Here is a 16001-nt window from a genome sequence, read left to right on the forward strand (position 1 = left end):
TTTACCTGTTGAATAGTTCTGTAGTTTCTCTTTTGCACTGGATCAAGAGGAGGGCCAATATCAAGGTCAATGGCTGAGCCTTCAGTAAATGTATGAACTCCCAAGTCCTGAAAAAGGAAACTGTAATTAATTAAAGTAGTTCCACTTACTGATGAGACTAAAATTAAACAAGTTTATATGAAAATAGCATACAGATATATGTGAAATCCAAACACTTACAGATTTAGTCTTATATTTATATACACACACTATACTAAGATGACAAGAATATATTACATCTTCTACATTTATTAAGCATGTTTTTACTCAACTTTTGTAACATGAAAATTTATATACCAACAATTATCATTCATTAAAGGTCTAATACTTACAGTATCAATTTCATATAATTTAAGTCTCCAAAATTCAAAATATAAAGGAGTATTAAATATTTTATTACTTTTTGTTACTTATTTTAGTTAACTTTGTTACTAGTTGTTAAATTCTTTAACTATCTTCAGATAAAACCTTTGTCAGAAAAGATAGCAGCACTGCCTACATAGGAATGGTATTTTAAATATCTCAAAATGTCATCAGAATTTTCCAATACTATACAATGTTTACTTTTATAACAATACCCATGTAATGACTGAGACACAAGTTATAGGAATGTTTGTAAATATCATAGCAAAAACTTTGAATTTTTAATTTTTCTTTTTTCTTTTATTACAATAACTTGAAAACTAAAAGTATTTGTAATTTAAAAAATCAAAATTCTAATGTAAATGATGTTATCATTACCCCTTGAAATTAGTTTTTTACAGAAATTTAGTGTTCCTTTAAAAAGCTTAAGTACAGGGTGAAACAGGAATTAACAACTAAAGCTAGATAAACAATAAATATTGCAGTTGAAACCTTGTTATATTTATAACTTGGTTATATGTACACTCTTCCTATGTCTGTTGAAACACTGCATTAAAAAACAACAACAAGCAAACAAGTAAAGAAAACCTCTAAACAAAAATGAAGTAAATGTAGGGATGACTCATATCAATCTCTCAAAAATAATGCAAACAAGATAGCAGGTATGGTATTTGTATCATCTCTACATAATGGCAAATCCACACACTGAATTAGTTAATTTATCATATTTTTATCTGTTAACATTCCACTACATTTTGTGCCTCTATTATTATGTAGAGATGATGCAAATGCCATGAGTACTCTCTTGGTTCCATTATTTTTGAAGGATTAATATTAGCCATCCCTACACTTATTTCCTTTTTTGAAAAGTTTTTTCCTTTCTTGTAAACCAGGTATGGTATTTGTATCATCTCTATATAATGGCAAATCCACACACTGAATTAGTTAATTTATCATATTTTTATCTGTTAACATTCCACTACATTTTGTGCCTCTATTATTATGTAGAGATGATGCAAATGCCATGAGTACTCTCTTGGTTCCATTATTTTTGAAGGATTAATATTAGCCATCCCTACATATATTTCCTTTTTTGAAAAGTTTTTTCCTTTCTTGTAAACCAGTTTGTAGTTTAAAAGCATACAGATTTACTAGAAAATATCCAGAGTTGGGGTGTTAGAAAGATTCCTTTATAGATTATATGTACAAAGGTAGCTGTAAGATTTTGGTACTATTTGAATTATGGGAAAAAATTTGAAAGAGAGGAATGTGGTTCAAATGTTAAAAATCAACAATTAGGGACTTGTAACAAATTACCCACCAGCACTAGGTCTGAATTGTGGAAAACTGAAGGTAATTAGAATGTGAGAATCCACTTCAACAAACAAACTTTATATGTGAATGATCAACAAATTATACATTGAGAGAGATACAGTGGTTTGTTTAGATTTTTCAAATGCTCTATTTTATTTGTTTAAAGATAGAAAAGATTACATTTGGATGGTTTGTGGGCGACTTGAACAGGTTACAATTAATTTTCTGTCATGCATTTGTTTCTTACAATGTTAATAAATGAATATTTCATGTCCTAACTATTTATTAAATATGATTTTCTTTTCAAACTTACTGAAACAGACATCTTTTTCTTATGCAAAGCCTCTTCCTTTTTATCATCTCCATCACCATCTCCTTCATATTCTGTTTTCTTTTTCTGTTTACCTCCATCATCAGTTTTATCTTTATAAACCCACAGTTCTGATTTCTCTACCAACAGTCTAAGGTTGTCCAAATCTGTCTTAATTTGCTTGTAGTTCTCAACATCACTTGGAGATACAAGTAGCTGGACCTGTTCAAAATCAAATGATTACAACAATTGTACAAATATTGCCTTGATTAAATCAAATGCTAAAATCAACTATAAATTACTAATCTGAAAGAAGTTGGTTTGTTAAGAGTATTATTTTTACACCTCATATTTGAGATTTTATTATTTCCAAAACCAAAAGTACTCTTGATGTTTGTCCTTTTTTTTGTGTGTGTGAAAAGCTAATTGAGAGCTAGGGACAATAACCATCCCTAATTTAAGTGACAGACTAGAGGGAAATGGAATACCCTTGGGCTACTCTTTTACCAAAGTAAAATTGCTGTCAAATAAGAAGTTAAACAAGCGTTATCAGCAAAACCAAAGGTTTATAAATTTTTAAAACTTTTATTGTCCTAGCAGGCCTTTCAAAACAGTCAATAAAAAATAACTCCTAAACATTTTTAAAACAAAAATATATTAAAAAATTACATTATTTTTAAATAAAATTGTATGTTTAAACTAGCTTCAATGTACTATTGAAATCAGTAGAGCAGAGCTCAAAATTTGATGTTTTTTTTAAAATTACAGATACCAAAGTGATAGTTCAAGTACAAATATTTTTATGGTTATCCTCTTCTTGATCAATATGTTTGTCTTTTAGCTCTTAAAAGGTTTTAATATTGAGAAATGTATATGTTTAACAGGAATTTGCAAGAAGACACTTTTTATTAAATATTGTGGCAGACTTTTGAAAATTAAATTTGTTGCTTTATATTATTTGAGTCCAAGAAATTTACACTGATTTTATCAAGACATACCGTAATGTGTTGTGTGGCCAGAACAACCTGCAGGACAGGCAGTTTAGTAATTTTTCCATTTTTTGTAGGTCAGACTGTGATAATCCAAACTATCACATATTTTCTGTGAATGTCTCTACTGGACTCTTACTTCACCTACCAAGTTTCAAGGCAATCCATCGAGAAATACACGAGATACATAATCTCCAATTTTGATTGAATTTCTTACATTTTCTTTTTTCTTTACAATGAAAGTATAGAAATGTTATTCAGTTAAAAAGTCCAAGAATTATTTTGTCAAATGTGATACACATGCCCAAAGCTATTTAACAAAAATTGCTCAAATTTAGCAGATGCCTATGCAAAAAAATCACATGAGCTATAAATTTAATTTTTACTACAGCATTCCCCAAGTGTAAAGATAGAGTGCTTTTAGTCTTTTGTCACTGGGATAAAAAACAGCTGATTTAGAACAGCAAAACTACTGGGCGAAAGCATGTATTACTTCATAAACATTGGTAAAGCTAAGCATATTAGATTAGCAGTTTCTAGCTCATGTTATAAAATTTTAGCTGCAGATCAAGTGCAGTTTGTTTACATTTGTTTTCAGATATATCAAAAATATGTTACTAAAGGTTACCAAACACACACCTGTTTAAAGGCTTGGAGAACTTCTTGTCGTTGACTGAAATGACGAAACAATAACTGCAGTGCTCCCGATACCAAAGGAGGGTAATCATGCATAGTAAGGTGAAGAAGAACTCGCAGAAAGGTTCGACCACCTTGGCCATCTAAGTCAATGTCTGTATAGTCATCTCTATTGGTATTACACAGAAAAATTTACATTACTTACTTTTATTACAACAGAACTAACTTTTGTCAGGAGGTTCTTAACTCTGATATAAAAATTAATATGTTGATATACTTTGTAAAGACACACTACCAAAAAAAATAAAAATAAGGTAGTATAGAATTTTCTCAAAACTATAAAACTTGTTTAAATATTTTTGTACGTTTTAAAATTATTTTAAGAAATACAACTAAGTTTGGAATTTTTAATTTCGGCTTGATGTGGGAAAAAGTTTAACAGATAAACTATTGTCATATTTATTTATAAACTACTTACATCAGACTCAATGTTTTATATACTTATTATTTTAAACTGCAAATCTTGCAGTAGCACTTCATCAAAAAAACAATGGTATCCAGCTTCTTAATCTACCATTTATTTATATGTGATTTATATTATCTTGTATTCTCCACCTTCTATTCATAACACATTTTCTATTTTGTAAAAACGAAACATAATAGTTTTTCTAAGGTGCAATAACATTACAAAAATATTATAAAACTTACGTTCCACCAAAAATTCCTTCTGCATATTGTCCAATTCTTTCCAAGTCGATACCTGAATGATGTAAAAACTACCCCTGTGATATAATGATCTACTTCACTTGAAAAAACTTAAGAACATAAAAATGTATTATCATCTGCAACTTGAACTACATGATAATAGCTCACTACAAATCAACTCTACTTTTACAAATTTTGAATTACAATGATGAATAACAGTAACTCATGTTTAAGTAAATTTACATCATGTGGATGCTTATACTGCAAGTTTAAAATAACTTGAATAGAATGCAGTTTCAGGCATTCATCTGAGGTCTTATATCTTATTTCAAAATCCAAGGCATGTACTTTACAAAGAACTTCAAGTATATACAATTACCAAACAGTGTTTTGCATTCTACTACATTCTTGAATGACCAGTTGTGCTAATGGACATAACAAATGAACTATTTTTCATAAGCAGAATAACTATCTTCATTAGTATTTCACACTTCTATCAAGAATCTTACCTGTGATATACATTTGAAAACTAATGTATTTTATTGTTCATTACTGCTACATTTGGCTCTTTCACGAGTCTTATAACAACAAGTTAAACTTTTATGTGTTACTTTTTTGTGTGACGCATTGACAATGGAATAAAAATTATGTTCTTTGTCTCAACAACGAGTTCTTTGAAACCAATAAAAAATACTATAACAGCATTATGTTTATGCTCTTGGAATATATGTTCAGCAAAGTAAACAAGCTATGTTACTATATTCAGTCAAGCTATCTTTTGAAAGTACTAAAAGGTTAAATGAAAAATAGAACTTTATTTCTGACTATTTTTCATGAGTTTATTTTATTTTGTTCACATTTCATTACTACATAGAAATAAAGATTATTGATACCTTTTTCACCAATGGTAACTGTTGATTCTGTAGCAGATTGATCATGACTTTCATCAAATTCTCTTTTGAATATGGACAGAAGACCTGTTATTCTGTAGTCTAATCTGACATTTAGAATAAACTACAAAATAAAACAAATTACTACAGACTAAAACAGAAAACTAGTATGATGCTATTAAACTGAACAGTAGTTTATAAAATTATGAACAAATGAACTCATAAAATGTTTTCTAATTCTTTAAGGTTTACCAAAGTTTTACACAAATCAGTTTGAAAGCACAAAAAATAATTCTCAATAATTATATGACATTTACCATCTTTCAATCAACTTTAATACATGTTTTCAAAAATAACTATTTTTATCTTATGGGCTCCAAAAATTGTTTTGATAATCATGCAACAGTTCTATTAATTAAAGCTTTATACAGTTGTTCACTTTTATATTCTGAATTAACTTTTTGTTATTATAATAAATGATTTACACAATTTAAAACTTCATTGAAATTTTACGGCTCCAACTTTAAGATTACATTACATATACATGGATTTGAATTAAATATACTAGACAAAGCACTCGAGAAGTTTAACAGAGGTGCAAATACAGTAAAAAATTCCACACAAAGATCTATTTATGTTCCAAATTTAACAAGTTAATTACATAACGTATTTAAAAAGCATCAGAATTTGCATTCTGACTTCAAACAAATAAATAAGATAAAAGACATAATATGGAATACTAAAGACAAAGTATAATTAATAGGTAAAAAAGGTATTTACAAAATGCATATCCATAAATGTAGCAGTATTTATAATGGATAAATTAAAAAAAAGTTAAAATACAAATTGCAAGAATATAAAGGTTACATAAAAAATAACACAAAACAAAAACTTTAGTTACAATCATGCAAGTAAAAACTAGCCAACATACAATATCATGGGGAAAAAAATTAATTTTTGCTCAACCTTGTAGTATTAAATATTAGAGAAACACTAGGAATAAAGAAATATAGATAAGAAAAAGAAGTACTACATAAGAGATGAAGGGCCAGAAAGTCAATATGTGGATATATGGTGAGATACAAAATAAAAAAATAAAACATAGACCAAAAACATATGCAAGCAGTACATGAAGCAATGCAACAAAGGATAAAAGTACAAAGTATGTCTTTGTAAGTAACTCCAGAAGATGATTTAAATCATGTAACAACTGGCATATGTAAAGTGGACACTACAGGGCTTCAACAAAGTTTTAAATAATGCAAATAAGGGAATACTGTTTTAACTCTTTATTACAATTTGAAACATTACACAAGTACTGATAATTCATTTACTTTTTTGTTATATATAGTATACCTATATACATATTTACTAGAAAAATCTCAGGCACTTCAGTTGTTTCAAACAAGTTAGCTTTCACTAATATTATTGATTTAAGTTGGCTAACGTGACCTTATCTTGCTCAAAATTGCAGTTTTAAAATAGTCGTTATGGTTTTATAATGTATGGGAGATATAAATATGTTTATATAACACAATAACTCTATTATTAAATCTTCGTAAACAACTTGGACTAACACTGATTAAGACTTTTTGACCTTAACAGAAATTATCACACCAATATGTTAATCTTATGTTCTTGATTATCATTCTAACTTGTTTTTAAAATAACTCATTCAAATGTATCAAATAGGTACTGTACTGCACAATCTAAAATGACCATTTTCTAATTTATATAATAATTTAGTATGCAAATGTTACATCATATTTCTCCTATTTTATATGTTTTTAATATCTATAAAACATGTTTCAAATTTATAAAGTCTTAATTTAGAATGCGCAAAATTTGATTCATAGGTGTTACTTTCTATAACAGGATTTCATCTCAGAAATTACTTAATGTTTCATGGGATGGTTGCATTGTATCCTACTTTACCTTGTTTATAACAAGCTATTTTATGACTATCTCATGGAACAGAGATGTTTTCATCTACACTTTACCTTGTGTATAACAGACTATTCTGTGACTGTCTCACAAAACACAGATATTTCCAAATTCTGTAAACATATTTGTTAGAGCTCAGTTACAAAGATCATGTGAAATGTAAGAGCAACTGTCTGGGAGATTAGCTTCTGCTTGGAAATAGCCATAATTAAGTTCTGTGTTTTTCTGTAAGTTCTTTGTCACATTTGCTGAGTATACTTTATATTTTATTTTTAGTTTTAATATCAAATTGATTTTAGTTTTAAATTTACATTAATTTTATCAGTTTGAATGTGGAAGACATACAAGACAATTGTGGAGAGTAAATTAAATAGCACTCAGTTTTTATCAAATTTGTTTCTTGTTCTCACTTTAACATTCCATTCAATAAAATCTTCAAACCTATCATTTTTCATGAGCAGTTTACCTTTATACTAATAATAGACTGAATTAAGAACACAACAACTAAAATTTTTACCTGTAAAATTTCAATTATCTTCAGTTTTGTGTCCATTACAAGTGTGTCTTCAGAGCCTGTAATAGATGCTTTCTTTCGCATTGTTGCTGCCATTTCCTCAGTTATCCCTGCTGTGCTTAACACCATGTTGGTCATTACAGCTCCCATTCCTCTAATAGACTTGACTACCCCCTTGCAAGCTATCAATAAGTCTTGAAATTACACAACACAAAAATACACACACAAAACTGTCTTTTGAAAGTATCTTACATAATTTGGAAAAAGGTTTAAATTTCTAATTAAACATCTTTTAAATTGCTCTCCTCTACCCATACTTGAAAGTATATACATAGATATATTACAGTACAGTTACTTGTGAATTATGTGTCATAATTAAAATGCACATACACCAATAAATGAACATAAAGACAACCACAAATAAAAAACGATTATATCTTAAAAACGTAAAATCACCAGTGGCACAAACAGAAATACCACACTAATTCAAGAAAGAATGAACACAGCACATGGTATTTCAAAAACTGCCACTGATAGTTTTGAGTATGCTTGCCATTATTCTCGGCCAGCATATCCCCAAGGCAGGGTACTGCAAGTGTGATTTGTTTAGACAGTGTAGGTTTGTCCTCACATTATCCTGAGCACTGATGTGCATTTTCTTCCAATCAACAATCTTGTATTATTCAAACAAAGAATTATAAAATAAGTATAAGTAATTTTACTTGCAAGCAAAGTGATTTAAGTATGCAATAAAAAATTTGTTTGTTATTAACACCCTGTACCATATCCAAACTTTACAAAACTTATGACTATCAACATGTCTTTGGTAAATTTTGTTCCTCTGATGCAAGTTTCCTTTAAAATATAAACATTTCAAGCTTGAAGATTTCTTTATATTTATTCTTTGTACTACACATAAATTAAAATTATCAAACTAGTTTAAGGGTCTCAATTGCATGAAACAGTAATGAATAAAATTACTAAGAGAATCAAGAAAGAAAAGCAAAATTTGAATTCACATTCAAGATGACCAAAATAAAAGCTTTACAAGAGCAGTATATTTTTTTCTTTCTCTCTAATAAATCTTGACCTTTTCCACCCAGTATAATGTTAAACAAGCATTCACCAACACCTATTGAAGAAACTGTTTAGATTAGTCCAACACTAACATTTTTAGAAGGCTATACCATTGTGACTGACAAATACAAAAATAAAGTAATACAAACAGCACTTCTTGAAGTGAAGCTAACCTTTACAAAGCAGTTTACAAGCAAACTGTACCTTCTTAAATTTAAGGTTTACATATATTATTCTTGAGCTACTGGGCATCCCAAAACTTTGAAAAGTCATTCTACACAAAAGATGTCAACAAATATTTGCTGCAAATACACAAGGTGACCAAATTAACTCCTTAACCAAGTGGTTTCATTTGTCTGACAGCACATGTCTGAGACAAGCAAAAATATGAAAAAAGAAATATTGTGAGTGTGTTTTTCTTCTAATTTCATTCAAGGTTACATGAAGGCTATATGCATTAGCAGTCCCTAATTTAGCAGGGTAAGACAAGAGGTAAGGCAGCTAGTTATTACCACCCACTGCCAAATCTTTTACCAATGAATAGTGGGATTGACCATCACATAATAATGACCCATGGATGAAGGGCTAACATGTTTGGTGCGATGGGGATTTGAATTCATGACTCTCAGATTATGAGTCCAGCTCTCTAACCACTCGGCCACGCTGGGCCTAACCTTGTAAGAACAGGGCTAGAAAACCAACTGTATGGAACTTGCTAGCAAAGGTGGAAACTCCTAAATATAAAAAGAGGAAAGGAGTGCGAATAATGATGGTAGTTAAAATGAAGATTAAGAAAATAAAAAAGGACATCAGTATATTATAATGTTTGTTTCTTAAAAGTAAATATCATTACAGAAATTTCAGTGTGTCATGAAGGCATGTTGTAAAATTCATCTTGGATGCTATATCCTTAAACAAACCTTTCCTTTCAAAAGAAACAAATTAAGAAAGCTGTAATGAATGATATACAAGATAAGAAGTGGGTAGCCCTGCTACTACTAAACTACATTTTATATTCATCAATTTATAATATCTTAATTTTACACAGGAGAATAACTGTTTAAGTACAGTTTCAAAGTATCCCTTTATGTAATGGCTTTTTGTTAACCCACATTTATGAGTCTAGTATATCTTTGTCTCTCAGTATACCTTTAGTAGATTTATTTTCTAGCACTTCAAATTTTAACACCTGACAAGAATTAAGTTCATAACTAATATGAACAAATTTCAAAGCCACATAGAGAGAATTAGCGTAACAATACATTAATTTATCTCTGATGACATAATATATATATAATTATTTTTAATGATCATTTCATAACCTGACCAAGTTAAAAATGTATTCTCAGCATTAAAGTAAGGCTAAGAAAACAATTTTCAATTTGTAAAGGCATTTTGGATAGCAAAACTGGTCCATTTGTTTACCATAAATATCCTGTGTAGGCAACCTGCCATTCAGAACAGAAGAATCAGGGACACAGTCCAAAATACTTAGTAGTGTCTTAGTGAGTCGAAGCAAATCACTGAAACTGTAGAACCCAAAGTAAATCAGTTCACGTGCCAGTTTCACGACCTGAAAGAATTAATAACATTAAAAAAACACAGTAAATCTCTGTTTGCAGAGAGAAAGAAATATGTATCAGTAATCTACCCTCTCATACAAACTTAATTTTAAATTAAGTATCACACAGTCTTATGACTAGATAATTATTATTCCACACTTCATTAAATATGGCAAACTGGTTCGTTTGACTCTAAATTGATACTTATAAATACCAAAACATTAAGAACTAAGAACAGAGATATGGCTACATAATCCACACAGATTTATCTTAAACAGTGGGCTTACTGTGTAATATTCCACTGCAAAATAATATTGATTGAATATTTTACAATATCTCAGCCAAGTCTTGAAAACAATCATTAGAACTAAACAGGAAAAAATATTTCAGTCAGAACACTATAAGATCTGAAGATGAAGAAAGAGACAAAAAAGTGTCAAGACTTAAAACAATGCAAACTTTTCATAACTGTCAATACAACAGAAAAATATTTAAATTTACAACATCAAATTGTTACAGGGGTAACATTCAAAAATTGGACTTGAGTATCAACAGAAAAATAAAGGCATGAAAAGGTTATACAAAATAGAAGAAAGATCTGACTTTTTCAAAAGAAAAAGTGGGTCACATTTTCACACAAAACTCAAATTAAATTAATATCACAAGCAGGACAGGTAATTTTTTACAAATTGTCCATAAACTGAGATGTACAAGCTTTTAGATTAAAAAAAGAAACTTACAAATAGGATTTAGATGTTTCTGTAAGTTGCATAAGAACAGATTAAATCAACCTTTTAATGTGGCTCTTAGGAACAGATGATAATTATTCTCAACCTAAACTGCACTTTAAGAGCAAAGAGGCTTTCCTGATTTAGAACTGCTGATTAGAAATGCAACCAGTCTGTAGCACCCTCCAATTATACTTTTAACAAATAGAAAGACTGTCTGTCACAATTATAATGCCCAGCTGAAAATGCAAAGTATATTCAGTAGCAGATAGCAGTTCAAAGCTTGGGCCTCCTAATTTACAGCATGACAAGGCCATGCTTGGCCACTTAAAAACTAAAGGATAAGAAAGTTTGGTCTATCACATAGCGAAATACAAAACTGGGACACCTAATATGAAAATGTCCTCAAATACAAAAAACTTAAGATCAACCTCTTAAAATAAAAAAAAAGTTACTTATAGCTTCCTACATATATTCTTCTTTAAATAAAATAAAGATTTATACATATATCCTTGCTCAAATGTCTATGTAACAGTTTTTCAAGTTAGCTCTTTTCCTGCTAAAATAGAGTACTGTGCAAAATTGTTAGGACAGTCAAAAATCAGATTTCAGGCTACTTTCAAAGAACTATGGAAGGTAAATCACAAGTGAAATAACAAACTTTTATTAAGCTTCATATTTAGTACAACAGACTCAGTTAAAGTACTTGAGTCCAGCAAACAGTTTAACTAAATTTTTGATTCACAGTTTTAGTCCTTTTAGATTTGCCAGAAACAAGACAATCTAGTGAACAAGGCCTCTTTTTTCCATCTTGTGAACAATCGCATTGGTATTTCTATGCCACTTAGAAAACGAGAAATACCCATCCACACAAGCGTTGATTGGCTGACAAGCACTGATGACGTAACTATGGTTTCCCCCACGTACCAAGTATGGAGAAGCACTGCAGTCAAACTATTGGTAGACGTCGGAGATACAAATATTTTTTATTATTTCAAGCACAAACATGGTTATTGGAAGTAGCCATTTGGACTGTCTTATTTATTATCAAAATTTATTTGTATCTCACTAGAAATTTTCTTTTCACCACTTTCAAGCCCGGGGGGAACAATTTATCACTTTATTGTATAGGTCTATATAATATATAATAATTTGGGAGTTGCATCAAGTCGTAATATTTGACTGTATGAGCGTATAGTCATAATGTATACACCAAAATAGTAATGATTACACTCAAATCATAAGGGTTGGCATCTCTGTAAATGTAATTATCCTACCTCACCATGAAAGCTAACAGGTAAGTTCAAAAACCACCAATAGTCACCTGAATTTGGCCTTTCTAGTCCTGGTTTCAAGTTATTTGACATTACAGTCATTTTCTAATTTCAAATCAAACTACATGGACTGTGATTCTTAAAAGGGGATCACATTAAAAAAGGTCTAATATATAAGTTAAAAAACTTAAATGGCATTTAAAAGATTTATGGCCTTTAAAAAAACTAAAAGCAATTCCAAGGTGGACAGTGTCACCCTCATCAATAACACTGTCTAACATTATTGATAAACCTTTGGACAGAACATGTTTAAAATGGTGCCATCACTGAGAGTCATAACGACAGCAAGAAAGTAAAATGTGGCTTATTGTAACCTGAGTGTTACACAGACTACACACTGGTGCATCGGTTCCAGATAAAAGAAAATGATGAGTTAAAAAACTGTGACCAATGCATAGTCCAGTTAGAACAACTTCCTCTTTCCAATCCTTATGAAAGTAAGAAGTCAAATATAGGGTTTTATTTGGAAAAGCTAGTTTTTCACAAACTAGTCGACTGCTAACTGGCATGGAGCTGAGCCTTGAATACAGGACCATAGTCCATGTATGGAACTGGCGCAGCAATGATAGTGCCAGAGCAGACAGATTTAGCTGCAATGTCGGCAGGCAAGCCTCTTGCTGTGAATACCAACATGGCCTAATATCTAGAAAAATTGGATAGAAGTAGATGTTAAAGAAAAATGGGCCAGTTGGTTTTGAATGTCGGCAAGAACAGGCTGAGAACTAACGTGAAGCAATTCTAGGGTCAGTATAAATAGTGCAATTTGAATACTTCTTAGTTTTTATGTGATCCAGAGCAAGAGAAATGGCATACAATTCAGCAGTGAACACAGCAGCTGTAAAGGGACTTCTGTGTACAACCACTGAACTACAACAAATCATGGCAGAGCCCACAGAGTCACCTGATTTCAAGCCATCTGTATAAACAGGAATGGAAGGATGGTTTGAAAGATGTTCAGCAAATAACAGACAGCATTTCCAATCAAGAGTGTCTGCCTTTGTCAGATGATTTAAATATAGGTAATAAGCCATGATCTAATCAGTAGATACAGCAAGGTTATCCAAAGACAGACCCAATTCATCCAACTGCTCCCAGATATGAAAGCCAAAAGAAGCAATGGCAGTTCATCTGTTCTTAAAAAGCATGGTCCACCAAAGAAGGAAAACAACTCCAGGTGGGATGCTTTTGTAAGGAATGAAGTTTTGAAGCATGCAGTAAAGACAGTTGCAAACAGCAGAGGTGCAAAGGAGGTTCATGAGACTCTGTGTAAAAGCTTTGAACTGGAGAAGTGTGGAAAGCTCAGGTGCAGAGCTGAGGTCGCTAATGATGAATGGGTTTCAGCATCTTTAAGGAAAGATCCTGGCAGAGCCGTAGACCACTGATCCATAGTCGAATATCGATCGAATGAGAGAACGATATATCTTTAGCATAGAACATCGATCTGCTCCCCAAGTGATGGAAGAAAGGTCAAGGAGGATGTTTAGTGCTCTTGTACATTTGACCCATAGCAGCTTGATGTGTGGTATAAAGGTCAGCTTATGGTCAAAGATAAGGCCCAAGAACTTAGTCTCAGAAACCACAGGTAGCACAACTTCACCGATACAGAGTTCAGGATCAAGGTGATTACCCCGATGGTGGCAAAAGTACATGTAAACACTGTTAGAGAGAGAGAAGTTAACACTGTTTGCTGTGGTCCACTTCAGTAAACAACTGAGGGTAGTCTGTAGCTGTTGCTCAATAAACCTCATGTTCGACGAATGTCATGAAATGTGGAAGTCGTCGACATAGAACCTGTTTTCAACAGTAAGAGGGAGTTGTTCAGTGATGGCATTAATCTTTATATTGAAAAGTATGACACTCAAAACACGGCCCTGAGGGACTCCAAGTTCCTGTAGAAAAGAACGGGAAAGTGTCAAACCCACACAAACTTGGAATCGCCTGTCGGTTAAATGGACAAATGGTAATGTAACCCATATAAATGGTCTCAAAATGCCATACCTCCATGTTGTCATTTGAGAAAGGCTTCTCTGATTGATGTTTCAAGTTGAAACAAGTGGTCCATGGTGGAGCTGTCATTGGAACCAATACTGGGTGGGTGAGAGGAGGTTGTTTGATTCGAGGAACCAAACAAGATGAGCATTAACCATCCTCTCTAAGGTCTGACAGAGACAACTCATCAATGCAATTGGACAGTAGTTTGAAGGAATCTTGGAACAGACTGGCACCAGGCATCAGGAAAAAACATTCTCCTGCCAGATCCAGTTAAAAACAATCAGAAGAATAGCAAGAGAAGTAGGAGATAGATGGCACAGCATTTCCTAGTGTACATCATCAGGTCCAACTGATGTACTGCCAGACTGATGAAGGGCCAACTTCACCAGTGTAAATGGACGATTATAGTCACTGAGACAATCGGCTCGAAAGAAAAGACTTGATCACTCTGTCCGAGTATTGATGGCTAAGAAGTTGGAGGATGAAGCAAAAATGCTAGATACCTGGCAAAAGCTTTCACCTAGAGTTCTGGCAATGCTCTGGGTATCAACTACTTCCTGACCATCAGAGAGCAAGACTGAGAGAGAGACAGAATTATATTGCCCACAGACCTTTTGAATCTTGCCCTATATGACTTTGGAACTGGTGGTAGACGATATACTGGTTGTGAACTTAATCCAAGAGCCCTACTGGTTTTGATGTCTCATCCACCGAGCACATGCAAGGGCCTGCTAGAAAGTGATGTGGTGTGAGAGTGTGGGATACTTGTGAAAAGTATCCCAGGTCCATTTTTGAGCCATCTGGTGTCACGTGGCAGGCAGGATTCCACCACAGACAAGGATATTGTGGAATACGTGTTGACGTTTTACAAATACGTTGATCAGCTGCCTGTATGATACAATCAGTTACTGCTGCCACAAAGTCATTTACTGATGGCTTACAGAGGATGGCAGGATCAGGTTCTGTGAGAGCAGTGAAAGAAGGCCAGTTTGCTTGATCCAGCTTCTACTCAGGCATGTGGGTCGGGTGGCATCGACCAAGACCAGTCTCTCTCAAAATGATAAGAAAATGATCACTGCCTCATGGGTTATCGTCAACCCTCCATGAAAAGTGGAAAAATAGTGAAGGGGAGCAAATTGAGCAATAGCAGTAAACAACTGACTAGGTGCATGAAGAAAACTATAAGAACCAGTATGGAAAAGAGAAAGGTTGTGATCAGAGAGCATATGCTCTACTGAGTGACCCTCTCATCAATATCAGCACTTCCATAGATGAGATGATGTCCATTAAAGTTCCCCATGATTAAAAACAAAGACAGCAACTGTCCACTGAGAGCATCAAGGTCTGACTGATCATTGGTCTCTACATGTGGCAGGTAGAGAGTACAAACAGTGATGGTATGACCCAAGGAAACAATGATGGCTATGGTCTCCAAAGGTGTGTCTCAAGTGGCAAAGAAAGGGTGGGCACATGCTGATCAACCAACAGTGCCATCCTCCATGCACTTGTCCATCACACAGCCTGTCATTTCTCTACAAGAAAACTGCCAAAAGGTGACTGTGTCAGCAAGTTTCAGAAATGTTTCTTGAAAGGACAGACATATA

General features: G+C 32.4%; 1 protein-coding gene across 9 annotated transcripts in view; it reads right to left on the reverse strand.

Moving 5' to 3' along the window:
* The window catches only part of Itpr (Inositol 1,4,5,-trisphosphate receptor), a 123351-nt gene that overhangs the window by 64459 nt on the left and 42891 nt on the right, over positions 1-16001 (reverse strand). For all 9 annotated transcript variants that reach the window (XM_076506977.1, XM_076506976.1, XM_076506980.1 and 6 more), the window contains 7 exons: positions 10207-10354; positions 7708-7886; positions 5250-5370; positions 4360-4411; positions 3655-3820; positions 2030-2248; positions 6-107 (listed from right to left, as the gene is read on the reverse strand). In XM_076506977.1, the coding sequence (XP_076363092.1) occupies positions 6-107; positions 2030-2248; positions 3655-3820; positions 4360-4411; positions 5250-5370; positions 7708-7886; positions 10207-10354 (987 nt within the window). The remainder of the gene's footprint in view (positions 1-5; positions 108-2029; positions 2249-3654; positions 3821-4359; positions 4412-5249; positions 5371-7707; positions 7887-10206; positions 10355-16001) is intronic.

Source organism: Tachypleus tridentatus, chromosome 6 (genome assembly GCF_004210375.1).
Source record: "Tachypleus tridentatus isolate NWPU-2018 chromosome 6, ASM421037v1, whole genome shotgun sequence".
Taxonomy (NCBI): Eukaryota; Metazoa; Arthropoda; class Merostomata; order Xiphosura; family Limulidae; genus Tachypleus; species Tachypleus tridentatus.